General features: G+C 53.9%; 1 protein-coding gene across 2 annotated transcripts; it reads left to right on the top strand.

The window, feature by feature from the left end:
* The first annotated feature begins 5,285 nt into the window (after positions 1–5,285).
* LOC103063054 (retinol dehydrogenase 12) lies at positions 5,286–15,137 on the top strand. Of its 2 annotated transcripts, XM_025173645.2 has the most exons (7): positions 5,286–6,965; positions 9,934–10,173; positions 10,709–10,798; positions 12,231–12,422; positions 13,562–13,668; positions 14,053–14,119; positions 14,579–15,137. In XM_025173645.2, the coding sequence occupies exons 1-7, from the start codon at positions 6,806–6,808 to the stop codon at positions 14,692–14,694; spliced, it is 972 nt and encodes a 323-aa protein (XP_025029413.1). In that variant the 5' UTR covers positions 5,286–6,805; the 3' UTR covers positions 14,695–15,137. The 2 variants fall into 2 exon arrangements, with proteins under 2 accessions (XP_025029413.1, XP_007439033.1); XM_007438971.4 differs by having other exon boundaries at positions 14,053–15,136.
* The last annotated feature ends 2,282 nt before the right edge of the window (positions 15,138–17,419 follow it).

Raw genomic sequence — 17,419 nt, 5'->3', positions numbered from 1 at the left:
CTACAATGAGCCAGCGAGGGAAGGAAGCTGAAACCACAGGAAATCAACTGGGGGGTGCGGGCGGGTGGCAGGGAGCACTGCCCTGATGGCCACAGGGAGGGGCTGGGCAAACCTTGGAGGGCTTTGTGCTCCAGCTCTGTGCATCCAGTCAAGTCGGCCGCTGGAAGGTTCTTGCCTCACTGAACACCTGTGAACAGCCCCACCTGCCATTTAGGGGGGAGAAGAATGGCCACGGAGGCAGTGGCTGGTGGTGTGTGTGTGCCGCGAGGGTCTGGAAAGGTGCTGTCCCCTTCCCCACCCTCAGGCGTACGGTGGCAGCGGTCGGGGGCGGGAAAGGAGCAGGCGCAGGATAGGTGGTTCTGCTTGGGCAAGGAAAGTCATTTGGGGCAACAAAAAGATTTGGGAAGTCTTTTTAGGAAGCCACTGAGGTGCTAGACGTGGGTAATCCGGGCCCGAGATCACGGACTGAGGTTCCAGGAAGGCAGATTCCCATTGGAAGGCTGGGAAGAGGCCTTCAGCGGTGGAATCAGTGGTCGCTGCAGTGAGACAGGTGGCCGTGTAAGTAATTTAAATAAATATAAATATATTTGTAAATGTGCAAAAAAAGAAGACCGGCTAGTCCGAAAATGTTTGTAAGGAGAGCCCGCAAACGGCTTTTGCGCATCCGTAATGCGTTGTGGAAGGCTCGCTGCCGCCCGTTTTTAGCCCGAACCCGTCGGTGGTGCTCCCGTGAAAGGCTAGGACGCTGCACGCTGCAGTTCCCGAGGCACCAGCCCTCTCCGAGTGGAGCTCTAGGGAAATTTCCCGGGGGCGCGTTTGAGCTGGAGCCCGGGACACATCGAGGGCGCCAGAGGCAAAGGCCGGCCTCGGGCGGGCAGGGGTCGCGGCTCCTCTCCGCGGCCTTACGCGAACTGGCCGAGTCCTGGATCGGACAGGGGAGCTGGGCCTTCCGTTGGGTGCTGCCCGTCACGCGCGCACGGGGGAACGATGCGTCACGGGGATGGGGAGCAGGAAGAGGGCTGCGTCCTGGCGCGCGCGGCGTCTGCCCGGCTCGGCCGCGCTCCTTGGCTCTCGACGGGTTTTACGGCGGAGCCGACCGTTTGAGCTTCCCTGGCAACTTGGGGGCGGGGGTCTTTTGGCTCGGCCTCCGCGTTCTCCCCAGGGTCATCAGCCAGGACCGGGGCAGCGAGGCCCCCTGGGCGAGCGGTCCTTTCGGATGCTGGATTCGCGCATAGGGCCGCGTCCGGCAAGCGTCGCGACTCTCGGTCAGCGCCCAGGGGCTCGCTTCAGCCACCGAGCTCTTCCTGCAACCATCTGCCCCAGTCGGACGGTCATTTTCCACTTCTGCCTGAACTGGGTCCCCAGGGTCCGCTGGGCGCTTGGCCATCGAGCTCACCCTGGCTAGGGGGCCGCCTGCCCTTGCTGGTGCCTGAACCCTGCAGCTGTTTCCTGACTTATTTTCCTGGGCGGGGGTGGGGGGGATAAAATATGCCCAACAAAGGCAGCCCTTATGGGAAGGACAGGGCAAACCTTCCTCACTCGTTTTGCTCACTGCAGCTGATGCGCGGGGGTGGGGTGGGGAGGCTCTCTCCAATGTAAGTTCCTGGCTTAATTAATACATCTGTGTTAGTTACAGTCATCCTGGCGTGGTTTGAAATTCGTCCCCTCTCCCCTCCCCTCCCCTCCCCTGCAGGTGCTTTGGTCAGCAACAACGCCCTTGAGAAACTGACGCTGAACTCTTTCCAACAGGGCTTAAATGGGCACCAGGTAAAAGCTGTGCACAAACTTTTGCTACAGTACTTTTCAGGTATAAATAATGCCCCTCCAGAGCAATAAAAAGATCACAGGCCCATTGATGATTTTGGGGCATTTTGAGCAACATAATCTCAGTAAGCCTCCAAACTTTCCAGCAAAGCAAAACACTGTCCCCAAATATTCAAAGAATTAAACTTGTTCAATCAGCTGTTCACTTAACTGATAGGCATGGACTCTGGGCTGTTTAGCAAATACCAAGATTTTAGTTTTAGAATAACTTAGTTAGGACAGTTAGCACTGTCCTACGATTGTCCTGCATTTTTAATTAACACCCGAAAGAGAAGCTGCTTAGACCAGCGATCTCTTCCTATTTACTCTGTGAGCTGCGAGGTAACAAACTTCCTGCTCTAGCTCCAATGAGGCCGTTTTTCCCCTCTGTTGTCGGAGCGCCTGCTAAATGCTTCATCCTCATTAATATGGAGCCTTCCCTTGCTGATGCCTAAACTAAGCAGCTCCTGGAGTGGAGGGGGGGAGAGAGGTTGGCGGGTTGTAAACTTCCCCAACGAAAGCAACCCCTTTATGTGTCAAATGCTGGAGACCATTCCCAGCGCTCAGGCTCACCGTGGCAGATCGGGGGAGGGCCCCTGGTGCTGTAAGTAATTTTAATAAACGGGACCCAGTTTATTTCAGTCCTGGCACCATTTTGAATGTACTCCTGCTTTGGAGTTTAGGATCCATCCTGCAAATTAGCCAGCAACACAAGAATTCCTGAAAACAAGCACTTCCTCGTTACAATATGTGGCCAGACCATGCAATAACAGTACTTCCATATCCATGCACAAGAGTATCACGTTGTGTTTACTGGAGGACGCTGTGCCAGGTTATTTCGCCTAGTCCCATCATAATTAATATATGAACTCAGTAAGAAAGAGGAGAGGATGCCTAATTTTACAGATAGGAATTTCTCAGATGTAATTTTCTATGTCAAACTTTTAATCTAGAGTTTTCATAAAGTTTGCACATTAACTGGAGCAAGCATCAATCTATAGTAATTTTTTAAAATTTGCACACATCCTAGTTGTTCAGTTGTTAAGTCGTGACCGACTCTTCGTGACCCCATGAACCATATCACTCCAGGCCTTCCTGTCCTTCACTGCCTCCCTGAGTTTGCTCAGTTTCATGCTCATTGCTTCAGTGATGCTATCTAACCATCTCGTCCTCTGCCGTCCCCTTCTCCTTTTGCCTTCAATCTTGCCCAGCATCAGGGTCTTCTCCAAAGAGATCTCTCTTCGCATTAGGTGACCAAAGTATCTGAGCTTGAGCTTCATTATCAATCCATCCAATGAGCAATCAGGATTGATTTCCTTTAAGATTGACTGGTTTGACCTCCTAGCAGTCCAGGGGACATAGAAATAAAATCAAATTTATTTTTTTATTTTTAGTGGTTTTTTTATCCTGCCTTTATTACTTTGTAAGTAACTCAAGGCGGCAGACGTGCCTAATACTTCTCCCTCCCTCCCTCCTCTTTTCCCCACCACCACAACCCTGCGAGGTGGGCTGGGCTGAGGGAGAGGGACTGGCCCAAAGTCACCCAGTCGGCTTTCATGCCCAAGGCGGGATGAGAACTCACCGCCTCCTGGTTCCTAGCCTGGTGCCTTCACCACTAGACCAAACTGGCTCTCTAAATCTAAATGCAAATCTAAATTCAATAACAGTGACAGGGCTGAACCAGCGTTACTTTTCAAGTAGGTGTTGTGTTGTAAAATTAAGGCAGGATCTGTAATCGAACGCGGGCTCTCAAGCCTGCCTGCTCCTCGGCCAGTACAGTATACGTTCTCATCAGCCTAGACATTTATTATAAAGATGCTTAGTGTAAACTTTGCCAGTTGTATTTAGAAGACTGTCTATAGTTGACTGGCAAATCTCAGCTGGGCATGATCCTGGCTAAGGGCCACTCCCCTGGAATTGGGGCAGTGGAGTCTATAGGGATACTAACATGGGATCCACCGGTCTAGATTATTACTTCAGCGGTAATCAGGTCATTGCCTGGAGCTCTGCTGGGCTTCTTCTATCTCTGAGCTGTAGGAGCAGCAGGCTGGCCTCAGGACGCTCCGCAGCTCTTCTGGTGAGGACAGTGCCCTCAAGGGAGCCACCTCTGCCCCACACTCTCTTTTAGCCCTGCACTCTTAGAAGACCGACAGGACGCCCCAGCCTTTCACGATCTAAGGGTGAAGTGCTTCGGGGGCAGATGCGACGGTCACCGTATACTTTTTAGCATTATTGTAAACCAGCCAGAGTCACTCTGCAGTGAGATGGGCAGTGGCAAATTTGAACTATAAATAAATGCATAAATGAATTTCACACCTATGAAGTGTGAAACTACCTTCTGCTCTGCTTGGGAGAGCCTCGAGTCCTTTCCCTGCCTGGTCCCCCCCCCCCCCGTGGCTGTGCCTTGCCCCTCCCTTTCCAGGGCTGTTGGGGCTTTTTATCGCTGGTCCATGGAGAAGGCTGAGCTTGGCAGGCCCCACTCTCTTCTCGCCGCGTCGCCCGCATCTCCGCACTGCGGCTTTCTAACTGGGGTGAGGAACAGACACATTCATCTTTGAAGACCCAGGCAGGGATGATTTGAAAGCCCTTCAAAAAATCTTCCATTCTAATAATCATCAGAGGTAAAGTGGGAGAACTGAAGCTAAGGACACTTACTTCAAATTCACGGGAATTAGGAGCCGCACGGTCATTAGGATAGATTGGCAATGCAAGGGCTGAGAAGGGGATTCCCCCTTCCCTTACTGGAAGTAGCTCTTGCAATCGTTGACATCCAAATCTGGGCCCCCCTGCCAAGGTGCCTGTGCGAAACAAGCACCACAAATCTCTCTCTGGGTTAGTCAGAAGTAAAGTTTTATTGGAAGCGTTTGCAAAGGCTGGTGGGCTTCCTTGCAAATAAGAAGCCACGCCCACATACACACTCCGGCCTAATTATATACCTTCCCCATCGCAAGTCCCTCCCCTTTTCCCCATTGGCTAAGGTACTCTGGGTGTACAGTCTTTCCGGCTGCTCTATGATTTCTCCCTGGTCCCTCCCACCTCATCTATGGTAATTGCTCAGGGTTTCAGCTAATTGCATTTATACGGATAAAGACTGCCCCAGGTTAAATTAGTTTTTATTTACATTGTCCCACACAAGGAGACAACTTCCTCTCCATCTGCCACTATTTGATAACCATAACACTTAACACTACTTCCTTATCTCTCACACAGCTGCACTCTTAGCATGCTCAAGTTACTATTTCTTTGTCAATAATAACATATTTTATCCATCTCTCACAGTGCCTATCTTGTGAAACGGCCTCTCCCTGGCAAAACGGAGGGCCCCGATCCTGCTGGCCTCCAGGAAAGCAGAGGAGACCTGGCTCTTCCCCCAGGCCCCGGGGCCAGGGGGCTGCTAGAGCTGGCACGGGGCGGTTGGTGGACGAGTGCAGGCTTCATGGGAGTCTCAACACCGTGTATTCTTTTAAATGGCCCTTTTAGTGTGCTGTATTGTGTTTTTGCTCTGTTTGCCACCCAGAGTTCCTTCTGGTAAATGGGTGGCTATAAATAAATGGATGAATTCCTCTGCTGGTTTGTGAAACATGGGAGTTGCCACAAATCACCCCACTGTGTGCTCAGCCTTGGGCCAGCTCCTCCTCCCTTGCATCTGTAGATGCTTGTGTATAATTTACTTTCTGTTTCTCCACAGGCTCAGACCTTGAAATTTGTTCAGATTATCTTAAATTACCAAGGAGACTTTTCAGCTCCCCTATTTTATTATTAACAGCCGCTGTTTGATCATACACTGAAATAACAATTTGCACTGTTAATAAACAGTTTTTAGCCACAAGATCCAGGACTTTATGTCTGAGCAAGGCAAGTGGGCACCAGGACATGCTGGTGAATTGCAAAATCTTCCAAGTGCAGTAAGTCCTCTCTTTTAAGTTGTTGAAGGTTTCTGAGGATCCACTGTGACTCAGAACTCTTCCTGCAGTGTTTCTTCGGTTTGCTTTTCTTTCTAATCTTAGCTTCTTCTTGTTATTCTACATGGGATTGTTACTCACTTTGCCATCTTCTTCTATAGGGCTTATAAAAACTGAAAATCTCATATATTGTTAACAGCCAAAACATAAATTAGAAAAGTTAACAAATAAGAAGATCAAAACCTCCTTCTAAACCTCAAAACATAAATCAGAAAAGTTAACACAAATAAGATCAAAACCTTCTTCTAAAACCTCAACATATGACTTCCAAAAATAGAAACAAAGAGAAGATTAAAAATCTATTTTTTAGGAGTGCTCACAAACAGGTGTGTACTCATCACCATATTGATCCCTCCCATAAGGGTGGGCCACGGTTTTCACCAGAGGCTACGTTTTGTCTGTTAAAAAAGTCTGGAACAGACCCAACATTTCCTTTTTACTCCCTAAAATCACTAAATGCATTCAGCCTAGCAGGAGTGTTGGTGGAGTGACGTTGTAGGACCATCATGTAGGCTGGGAGGACACAGCCTGAAGGTTGCCCAGCCCTGATTTTACACAGGAGTCTCTCTGAGGCTCTCTGAGTCTCTGCTTCTCTGCCCCTAACTTGCCCTTCCTCCCAGAAGCTTTTCTAACCACCATCTAGCAGTGCTTCACAGCAAAACTGAGAAATGCTGCCTGTGCTGGCTGAAGGTGCTAGCAATGTAACCCGTCTCCTTGGAAGGTGTGTCTACAACATATTTTAACCATGAGCCAGTGGCGGCAGGTTTCTTGTCAAAACTCTGCCACCTTCTCTCCTCTTTGCTGGCTTCTACTGTCAGTGTCCCATCGACCTTCCAAAGGTTCCTCTGCATGGCTTCTGTCCAAGAAATGGGCAGATAGTTCATCAAAAGTGAACTCTGCCCAGAGATCAGTAGTTGCCCCATTGGTGACCTCCTCTGTTTCCAAAGGCAAGAGATCCGGGTGTCTGTCACCACCCACCAGGCAGGAACTCTGAATCGGCACCACATCTTCCAGGGCTGCTCCTAGAAAGACTGCCTGCAATGGAGGTGGGCACCCTCTTTTTTCACCCCTTCTGGTTCATCTGTTCCTTAGCCCTCTTGGGGATGCTCTGGGCAAGAAGAAGAAGACACACCTGGAGACCTGAAGCTTGTCCTGTAGACCTGAGTGGCAAAACAGCCATTGTCACTGGAGCCAGCAGCGGTGAGTCTGTGGTTGTGTGGTTGTGCTCCCCCAACATGATTACCCAGATCAGCTCAAGTCTTAGCAGATGTATTTACACCCTCTTGAATAACCTGGGTTTTTAGTTTCTTGCTTGGTAATTCAGTGTGTGGAGTGAACCCTATCCATCTGGTTGGCATTCATATGTATTATACAAACCCAGAAAATGGGTTGATTGGATTAAGTGTGTCTGGAAACATTGCCTGTAAGTGGCTGCTGGGCTTGGAAAGAAAGGTGCCCCCCCACCTGTCAAGGAAGAAGGGCCCCAGATATTCCTGGGGGCAGCACTCTTGATGTTGGTGCAAGTGCACAGTTTAAGAGACCCACCTGTTCTTTCTTCCTCTCACAGCTTGGCCATGGCTACTCAGGAATGGCTGCCCCAATGTGCTCCCCCCCCCCATGTTCCATGCTTGGCTGAGTGCAGGATTGGAACCTCACCTTGTCGAAGGGCAGAGAGAAAACTTGCTGCTCCAGCCAGTTGTCTCAGGGCTGCCTAAGAAGCATGTGGTGGTTAGGAAAACAAGGCCACCAAGCCAAGCCCTGGGACGTGGGACTGCGGATCCCGATGCCTCTTCCTGCCACTGAGGGGGGCTTGAGCCGGGAAATCGCAGAGGGAGCAGCAGGAGGCTTCTGTGTTGCCTAGCTGGACCACCGATCACGCATCCCCACCCGCTCAGGTGATGACGGCTCTTCCCATCCCCCTCCATCCCACTTAGAACTAGTTGGGGGGAGATGAGGGGGAGAGATGGAGAAGGGGACCCTCAGGTGGAAAGGAAGGACCTGGTGCCTTGTCACTAAAATGTGAAGGGCACCTGGAGGGAGAGCCTTATTTTGGGAAAGTCGCCCCCCCCCCAGAGTGCCCCCCTTCTTTCAGATTGAGGGCCACATCCCGCCTTAGGGATGGTGTGCCAGGAGTTGCACTCCAGGGACTAATAAGGGGACCAAGACAAGGTTCATTTCATTTACCCGCAAATAAAATTAACTTGTATAATATTATTGGTCTCTTATATTTAATAAGGCTCCCTGTTTATTATAGCAGATATAATTTGATTACAAGTTAAGGAAGTCTCCAGGCTTCGGGGAGGAAGGGTGTCAGACGGTGTTTCTCTCCTTCAGAGGGAGGGTTTTCTTTGGCAGCAAATACTGTACTGTGTGAAACAAGCACCACAAATCCCTCTCTGGGTTAGTCAGAAGTAAGGTCCTTCCCCGTTTCCCCGTTGGCTAAGGTACCCTGGGTGTACAGTCTTTCCGGCCGCTCTGGGATTTCTCCCGGGTCCCTCCCACCTCATCTATGGTAATTGCTCAAGGTTTCAGCTAATTGCATTATACTGATAAAGACTGCTCCAAATTAATTTGTATTTACATTGTCCCCCACAAGGAGACAACTTCCTCTCCACCTGCCACTATTTGATAACCATAACACTTAACACTACTTCCTTATCTCTCACACAGCTGCACTCTTAGCATGCTCAAGCTACTATTTCTTTGTCAATAATAATAGATATTTTATCCATCTCTCACAACACCTGACTTGCCCGCCCATGCCAGCTTTATCCTGGTCATTATTCATTGGCCCACTATAAGCAGGTGAGGGTCTTTCTCTCCGTCGGAGGCTCTCCTGCATCATCCTTACCAGCCCCAGCACACGCATTGTCCTGCAGCTGGTCTCCAGCTGTCTCTCCAGAATTAGTTGTATTTTCCTTCTTTCCCCACCATGGGCTTTGCCCCAGAAACGCCCCACCGTGAGTTTCTGGGGGCCCTAAGAGGCAGGATGACCCCAGCGCCCACGGAGCCCTTTAGGCCCGGGGGCTTCCGTTCCAGGACTTGGGGCAGAATTGTGTGGGGTTCTTCCAGAAGACCAGAAACCATAGGTTGAAATGACAAGGCGGTTGCTTCTGCCTGAACATCAGGATGATCTTCCTAAGGGGCAGAGCTGTTCCACTGTGGGGCAGACCCCTCGGGAGACTGGAGGACTGGGTTCCTGCACTAAGCGAGAGTTTGACCTGCAAGATTCCTCCCTGCCCTCACCTAGATGTCCTCATCCGGGGCTCTCCCCCATACTCACAGGGTCTCTGAGCCAATGCCCCCAAGCCATGCTTAGCGGGGTCTGACCAGCAGGGGCGGGGGAGGAGCTGTCAGGGCAGCAGGAGTGCTCTCCCTGCCCCCATGCCGCCCCTTCTCAGTCCAGCTGTTTTTGGACACCCCCCCCCCCCCCATTGCAGGCAAGCTTGGGGCAAGCCTGGAGAAGGGCTGAACCACTGGTCTGCTCTCCTGTGTGCCAGGTTGGGGAGGGGAGGGGAGGGGAGGGAGATGGGGAAATCCACCCCACCATCTCTTCTCACACGGTTAATAAGGGGACCCCACTTGGCAGCTTCCTTCCTGCTGAAGAATAGGGATAGAGGGGAGCCAAGGCCAAGATAGATTCCTGCTGACTTGGGGACTGCTGGAGGGCATTTAACTCCAGGCCAGGAAGACCCCTGGCTCCACTGGACCCCCCTGCAGGGCTCAGAGTCTGGCGGCCACTGGTCCCCGCTGGAGGGGAGTCCCTCGGCCCCACTTTCACCTCCCCCCACGGTGGAGAGGAGACAGGCTTTTCTTCATGGACCGCTGCCCACCATGCGCCCCAGCCCTTTCAGCCACGGTGAGGAGCATCCTACTGTGGCTGCTGGACGGCCAGGGCCCGTCACGAGGCGCCTGCAGTTTTGCCACTGTCTGGCTGAGCAGGACTGGCAGGGGGCGTCCCCATCCCCTCGGTCCATCTCGGTGCTGCAAATCTGCTGCTGCAGCTCTCAAAGGAGGTTCCCCGGATGCACCTCGGCCCTCGGGCCGGCGAGAGTCCCGCGGCCTGTCTGTGCGGGAGCGGCTGCCCCGGGTTGCTGGCCCGTGGGGGGCAGGCAGGGTGCCCTGCGGGTCCCGGGGCAGGTGCTCTGGACTCCCATGCCTTTCACAGGGATAGGCAAGGCCGTCGCTCTTGACCTGGCTCGCAGGAACGCCCGCACGATCCTGGCCTGCCGCAGCCGGGAGAAAGGCCAGGCGGCAGCGGAGGAGATCCGCAGGGCCACCGGGAACCCCCAGGTGCACCTCCGCCTGCTGGACGTCAGCTCCATGGCTTCTGTCCGTGACTTTGCCGGGCAGTTCCTGGAGGAGGAGAAGCAGCTGCACATCCTGGTGAACAACGCGGGAGTCACAGGTAACGGGTGCCTCCCGGTCCGTCTGGCTCAGGAGCCGGGGAGGCAGGTGGGGCGCAGGCCCTCCTCCCCACCCCAGGGCCCTGGCGCCCAAGGCTGAGGAAGAGAGCCGCTCACGTGGCAGTTGCCCCGGCTTCCACGCAACCCCCGCCCCGAGGCAGCAGGCCAGTTGCGGGGGCTCACAAGCGTGTCCCAGAGCAACGGAGAGCAGCCCCTCCACAGGCCTTGCTCCGCCAGGGAAGTGGCTGCTCCAGAAGGCCCAACCGACCGTTCAGAAGCACAGCCTCCGCCCGGCATGAAAGCCCACGCCAGCTGAGAGCCCTCCAAGGCGGTTACCCTCTGCATCCCGTCCCGGGACTGCTCCTCTGCTGGGAGCTCAAGGAGAGGCCTTTTCTGCTGGAGGCGAGGCTGGGAAGGGGCAAGAGGGCCCAGCGGTCAAGAAAAGGACAGGTCCTTCCCACAGACAGACAGCCCCCTTTGGAGCCCGGAGCCTCCCCGTCCCCCATTAAGCTGCCGTCTGTCTCGCCTCCCCCATAGGCTTGCCATTTGCAATCACTGCTGAGGGCTTGGAGCTCACCTTTGCCACCAACGTCTCGGGTGCCTTCCTTCTCACCAACCTCCTGCTGGGTAAGTACAGGCTTCTCTTTCAGCACCAAGCCCCAAGGTTGACCCCACAATTCCCCCAGCTGCAGAAACACTGCCAGGCATTGGGGAACGGGTGGGGAGGGACCAGGCCACTCTAAAGATGAGATCTCCAAAATGATCTCCAATGATGGGTGTGCCAGTTCCTGGAGGGGACTGGGAAAATAGCACTGGTGAGGGTCATGAAAGATGAAGAGGCTGCAAAGAACTTTGAAGGGATCTGTCTGGAGAGGTGGATGTTGGAAGGCAAACATGATTCAATGAAGTGCAAAGGAATGCACATTGGAACATAGAACCCCAGTGGATCGTTTCTGAGCAGAGAACCAAGCAGGGTGGGTAAGTCAAAGAAAGGTCAATTTACTTGGAACCAGTGTGGTAAAAGGCAAATGTTGTAAGGATAATTAGGAAAGAAAATCTTAAGGTCATCTCTGCACAGCCAGGCAGTAGCATTTATCTACCTTGGCAGACCTAGAAAAAGAACCCAGCCCTGGTCAGTACTTAATGGGAGATCACAGGAAATCTCAGAGCTGCAGAATGGACTGGGGAGCTGAAAATAACAACCCCAAATAAGGTTATAGCAAATCCTTCTGTATTATCATGCTTCGCATGGGGCTGCCCTTGGAGACCACCCGGAAGTGTCAACAGAGCAACATGCACAGTGCCGGGCATCTGTAGGTTCACCCCTATTGCACTCTTGTTGCATGAGCTGCACTGCTGCTGCTCACCTTTAAAGCCCTACGTGGCAGGGGACCAGGTTGTCAGCAGCACTGCTTCTCCCTGAGGGCATCCGTCTGCCCTACCAGAGCAGATAGGGTGGGCACGCTCCAGGTCCCTCCCCTTAAACGTGGCCATCTCGGAAGCCTGCCTTTTCTGTTACAGCCCCTGCCCTATGGAACACGCTCCCCCGAGACCCGGCAACCCCCCCCCCCTTCTGTCCTTCCGGGGAGCAGTTAGAACCTGGATCAGGGCGGGAGGAGAAGAGTGGCTGTGGTGCCAGGTTTTTCTATTACTGGTTTTATTGTTGCTGGTTTTTTATATTGTTTTATACCGTTTTATTGGTTGTGAGCTGCCCAGAGTTCTTTTTAAGATAGGCAGCTATATAAATGTTTTAAATAAATACATAATAAAATAAATGGAAGGTTGGAACTCAGAAGACTTGTCTGACAGCCTTCATTTAAGGCTGTAACATAGTTGGCCCTGGCAACCAGCTACAATATGGGTACTAAGAAGATGGGCTGGGGAATGAGGAGGAACCCCAGTACGAAGCAGCCGCAGGAGAGACGGATGCTGGTGGAAAGGTGAGCTGCAGGGCAGGAGGTGAGCTCCCCCCAGCTCGCGCGAGAGAGCCTCGCTTTCGAGCGGGCTTTGGCCCTCGTCCCCTGGTTCCGGAGCCTCTCCTCACCATCCCTTCACGCAGGCACCATGATCGCCTCTGCTCCAGCGCGCATTGTGAACGTGTCTTCCTTCCGGCACTACTGCGCCAGAAGAGTGAATGTCAAGTTCCTGACAGGGGAAGAACAGCCCAAGAATTGCAGCCAGGCCTATGACTCCACCAAGCTCATGAACGTTATCTTCACCACAGAGCTGGCCCGGAGGCTGCAAGGCACAGGTAAGCATCCGTCCTCCGAGCCCGACCCTCAAGGCCCTCCTTTTGTTCAGGGGCTACTTGGAGATGCCAGGAAAGTTATTTAACAGACAGGAGATAAACCCGGGTAGGATGAGAAGGCAGAATGCACAAATTGTAATGCAAACACGAAGGTATCGCCTTATACATACATGGCCACCTACGGGGTTCCCGTCACAGAAATCACAGAAGCGGAATGAGAAATGGCAAACTGGAGAAAGTAAAGGCAGGCTATAAGAAAAAGAAAAGAAATTATACCTGAATGTAGTTTATATCAACCCCATTCCCTCTGCTTCTCCATACCTTCTGTCCTTGCAAACTATCCTTCTCCCACCACAGCCAGACAGGACTTCATGCGCTGCCTCTCTAAGTTCTTCTCGCCCTTTTTCAGGATCGCATCAGCCTGTCCAGCCGCAGCTTCCTTGAGCTTTTCCTTTCCCCCAAGCTATTCGCTCTTCCTTCCTACATTTCTTTCCTTTGCGATGCTATCCTCATTCGTTTCTCTGCATGACCAGCGCCCCCCACCCACTTTGGAGTCCGTTCACAGTCATTCTGCCCGTCATTTCTGACCCCCTCTGCTCCTCGCTGGAACCCCCTTCGGCTGAGCTTTCTGCTTCTACCCAGCGCTCGCTTCCACCTAACGGAGCGGGCTGCGCTCTCATCCACAGCCACTTTCACTGTCGAAATAGGAAGATTTTCCGCTGTTTTCAGGAATCAGCTGCTCAGTTATGTTAATGCCTTGGATTCAGTCAGCTGTGTAGACCGGATCTCAGCCCCTGACAAGCTGTTCTAATTAAAGTGGCTCCCGGGCAGCCCGAGGACTGAACTGGACCTCCGGGGCGGGCCCGTCTCCGGTTTAATCTCTGGGCTCCGAGAGATGCTCTCGCCAGCCACGCCCGTGGCTCGCTGCGCCTCCCGGAGGATCCGGTTGACGGTTCTTTGCCTGTTGGGCCGTTCCTCTTCTGGGCTGGATGAGGAAGAGAGCTGGCACTCTGTGCGCATCAGCTTCGAGGGGCTCTTCCAGGTGTCCGTCTTCCTCCAGCGAGCCTTGCTGCTCGCAGACTAGCGCTTTCTCTTGAACTGTCCTCCTGGATTCACTCAGGCAGGGGTGTCTCCTCCCGCAGGGGTGTCTGCCAACGTGCTCAGCCCAGGAATTGTCAAGACGGAGATCATGCGCCACTTCAGCTGGGGGGCTCGCCTGCTCTTCAAGCTTTGCAGCATCTTCCTGAGGGTGAGGGCTCAGCCTCTCCTCCCCACTTCTGTCTCTCAAGCCGCAGCTGCAGCAGCAGCGGATGTAGCTTCAGGAACGGATCTGGCTGTTAAGAATTTGCAAGAGGAGAAAGGGGAGAAGGAGTGTGGGGTGGGGGGTAGGTTTATTAAATGACCCAGGGAAGGCATCAGACCTCCCCGCAGCCCAGACACCAGTGGCACGGCTCCCCAATGGCTGGCTGTAGAGCCTCCCTTGTTTCATATTGCTAAACGGGGGCCTGGGGGACTTCTCTAGCTCTCCAACGGCCTTTTTGCTGCTGGGCCCCTCTTTCTCTCCTCCCCCCCCGGGCAAACCTTCATGCCAGTCGAAGCCTGCTCTGAGGAGCTTTTTCTTCTGTCTCCCCAGAATGCCCGAGAGGGAGCCGTCAGCACCCTCTACTGTGCCGTTGCCAAAGAAGTGGACGGAATTTCTGGCAAGTATTTTGACAGCAATTGCACATTGACCCTGCCACAAGCCCTGGCGCGTGAGCCAAGCGTCGGCCACAGACTTTGGGATGCTCTGGAGAAGGTGACAGGCCTCGGAACGGATGTAAGGAAGGAAGGGTGCAGGCTGCGTATTGTCTCAGGCCTACCGCAAGGGGAGAACCAGGGCGCTGCTCTGGCTGTTCTGGCAAGGGAGAGCCAAACAGCTGCCTGCCAGCAGCACTGATCTCTGACTTCCCTTCCGAGACCTTTTCCCTGCAGAAATTCGGAGAGGAAGTGTGGGCCTTGTCAAGCCCATTAACCACGAACCCCGATTAGAAAAGCAAAATTCACCCGGGATTGGCGTTGGAGCACAGGACCTTGAGAACTGCGACAGGAACCCTCCAGCCCTCTATTCGAGAGCTGCTTGTGACAGGGTCTGTTGAAGGTTCTGAATCTCTTTTTCCCAGGCTGTCTGCAAGATGGATTAGGAATCTGTTTCTTGGTACATCAGCAAGAACCTCTCCCATCTAATTTCTTTGGCCTAGAGATGATGCCCCTCTCTCAGCTGCAGTACGATCTGTGACAGGCGTGTCCAGTGAGGCCTTTGCAGCATGCCAGATTTTGCTATGTCAGTCCTTGCTTAACCTACTGCCACAGTTCTACTGTATGGTTACTCTAAATAATGAAGTTTAAATGCTGAATTATGCGTATTGTTAATGAAATAGAATAGCCAAGTTTGTTTTGCACTCTAATCTGTAGTGAGGGTCTATGATCTGAATGGAGAATCTGCTTACCTGACAGCCCCCCCCCTCCCTGAGTGCGGGTCAATAAACCTAACAAGGGACTTGGCAACCAGCAGGACTTGTGGTTCTTGACCGGGCATGTGACAGCCATCTGTGCCTTCAGGATATGCCTTTGCAGCACCCCAAGGATGCCTTGGAGTTGTAGGAGGTCAGAGAATCCTCAGAACTGGACATCTGAAGGCCCAGGAGCAGCAGACCGTTCCGGGAAAAGGTCGTGCAGGAGGGTCAGGAGCTCTGGCAGAGGCTTCATGATGTGCTGCAGCCTCCCTTGGTGCATCGCTCCGGGTTTCATTAGCAGCACTGCTCTTCCCTAGTGGGAACGTCACATCTCTGGATAGGAAGCAACTCCCGTAGGCTAAGAGGATTGCCCTCATTGTGAAAACACCAGCAGCAGGATTGGGGCTGGGTGGGGGGGTGAGTCAGTTTTATCATCTGGTGGAGATCATTTTTATATCACTTGTTTGCCTGATGTGAACTACTGACCTGGGGGGCTGGTTGACTCAACATGCCCTAAGAGCAGCCCAAATTGTCTGGGGATGAGAGGAGCTCAGCCTTGCAGGGAACCAGGCTGAGATTCTCCTGGTGGGTCACTAATTCAGGAGACCAAGGGACCAGTCTCTGAGGTGACCCTATGTCCTTCTGATGTGTGGATTCACACGTGCCCCCGAGTGGACTGCAGTGGATGAAGCACAGGCCCCGCAAGGACGAGAGACTCGAGGTTCTGGGCTCTAGCCCCTAATGTGGCAAGGGGGCTTCCCTTACCCCCAGAGAAGAAGCCGGGGGGACTGGAGTGGTTGTGGGGTGTATTAGTGAGGGGTGCGTGAATGGTGGATGAATGTGCTACCCTCTGCCCGGGTGGGAGACGGGAAGAGGATAGGAGTGGATGTGGCCAGCTGGTGAGAGGCCGGTTGAGAGAGGGAGCGTGTTCAGGAAGGGGGAGTTGGGGTGACTGAGCCCCTGTTGGCACTGAGAGCAGATAGCCGAAGTGCCACAGGGGCCCATTCCCCCCCCAATATTCCCCTCTCACCCTGTATGGCTGTGGTATGGCGGGCCCCTTAGGTCGGAGGCCAGGAGGGTCGGGGGAGGATCACCTTGGGAGGTTCAGGGCAGGTATTCAGGTGGTGACGGGCATGGGCCGTTATGACAGGAGCCAGAGGGCAGGCCGTTTCAGGGGAAGGCGCCCCCAATGCATTATACCAGTGGTGTGTTCTGGCCCTCGGGGCTCCAGCCCGGACCCTGGTCAGCAGGCCTGCAGAGGCCCGGGCTTTTGGCGGCTGCTGATGAATGCCAGGTCGGTCAGTAATAAGGCCCCCCTTATTCACGACCTTATTGGGGAGGAGCAGGCCAACCTGGCATGCACTACCAAGACCTGGCTGGCACCAGAAGGGGGTGTTGCCCTTTCAGAACTGTGTCCAGCCGGGTTTAGGGTTTGGCACCAGCTGAGACCCCAGGGCAGGGGAGGGGGCGTGGCAGTGGCCATCCGGGAATCTCTGCTGGCTCCGCTCCACAAGTGGCTGGATGTGAGACCCTGTTCCTGAGGTTGGGCACACGGGATCAGCTGGGAGCGTTGCTTCTGTGCCAGCCCCCCTGCGGCATAGCGACCTCCCTGCCTGAGCTGCTGGAGGCCATCGCGGGGGTGGCGGTGGAGTTCCCCAGGCTCATGGTCTTCTCGGGGGACTTTAATCTGCCGTCCCCGGGGCTGGCCTCAGAGGCGGCTCGGGAGTTCATGGCTACCATGGTGGCCATGGGCCTATCCCAGGTCATCTATGGCCCGACTCAGGACAGCGGTCACACTCCAGACATGGGTTTCTTGTCGGAGCAGTGGCAGCGTGATCCGGTGGGGTATCTGACATGATCCCCCGTCATGGTCAGACCACCCCCCCGGTGGCCGTGAGATTCTTCCACGCTGACCCCTCCGCTCCGTCCAGGGAGACGGGGCCTATTCAAACGGTCCACCCCCGGCGACTGATGGGCCCGCATGGGTTCCAAAGGGAGCTGGCGGTTGTTCCTGAGGCCTTGCTGCACGGCCCGGCAGAGGCCCCAGCCGCAGCCCGGAATAAGGAGGCGGCCGGGCCCTGGACAGGGCCCTGCCTGCGCGGCCTCTCTTGGCCCATCGTCCCTGGCATGCCCCGTGGTTCACGGAGGGAGCTGAGAAGGGCCAAGCATCCCAAACCACAAACGAACAAGCTCCTTTTTTTAACCGTAATACTGCAAGTCAATAGATGTTTCACTTCCCGCATGGCTCACACCTCGCTGCCAGGTGGCTTAGCCAACCAATAGCTTGTGCTGTGCATTTTCTGTGTGTATTCTCCATTGTTTGGCTATGTGCCCTTTCCCTCATCCTTAGTGACAGAATCAGAGGACACAGAATGTCTGATATGCTTTGGGCTAATCGTCCTCTGGCCAGGGTGAGCCTTCCAAAAGATGGGGGGAGAAGCGGGAGTCCATAAGATCTGCCCCGTGAGCAGATGGCACGGCAGTCCTCCCTACTGCTTTGGTTCACAG

The sequence above is a fragment of the Python bivittatus genome, unplaced genomic scaffold (genome assembly GCF_059951505.1).
Source record: "Python bivittatus isolate LINGU-HERP-01145 unplaced genomic scaffold, Pbiv_v1 ctg000740_np1212, whole genome shotgun sequence".
NCBI lineage: Eukaryota > Metazoa > Chordata > Lepidosauria > Squamata > Pythonidae > Python > Python bivittatus.
The sequence above is the reverse complement of the archived record's forward strand: the minus strand, read 5'-3'. Positions and strand labels throughout refer to the sequence as shown.

Excerpts from the sequence above, each read along its gene's own strand:
- LOC103063054 (XM_007438971.4), top strand. The coding sequence starts at position 6,806 with ATGGAGGTGGGCACCCTCTTTTTTCACCCCTTCTGGTTCATCTGTTCC. Across the intron at positions 10,174-10,708 it reads GAACAACGCGGGAGTCACAG|GCTTGCCATTTGCAATCACT; the intron begins GTAACGGGTGCC and ends CCTCCCCCATAG. Across the intron at positions 12,423-13,561 it reads CCGGAGGCTGCAAGGCACAG|GGGTGTCTGCCAACGTGCTC; the intron begins GTAAGCATCCGT and ends CTCCTCCCGCAG.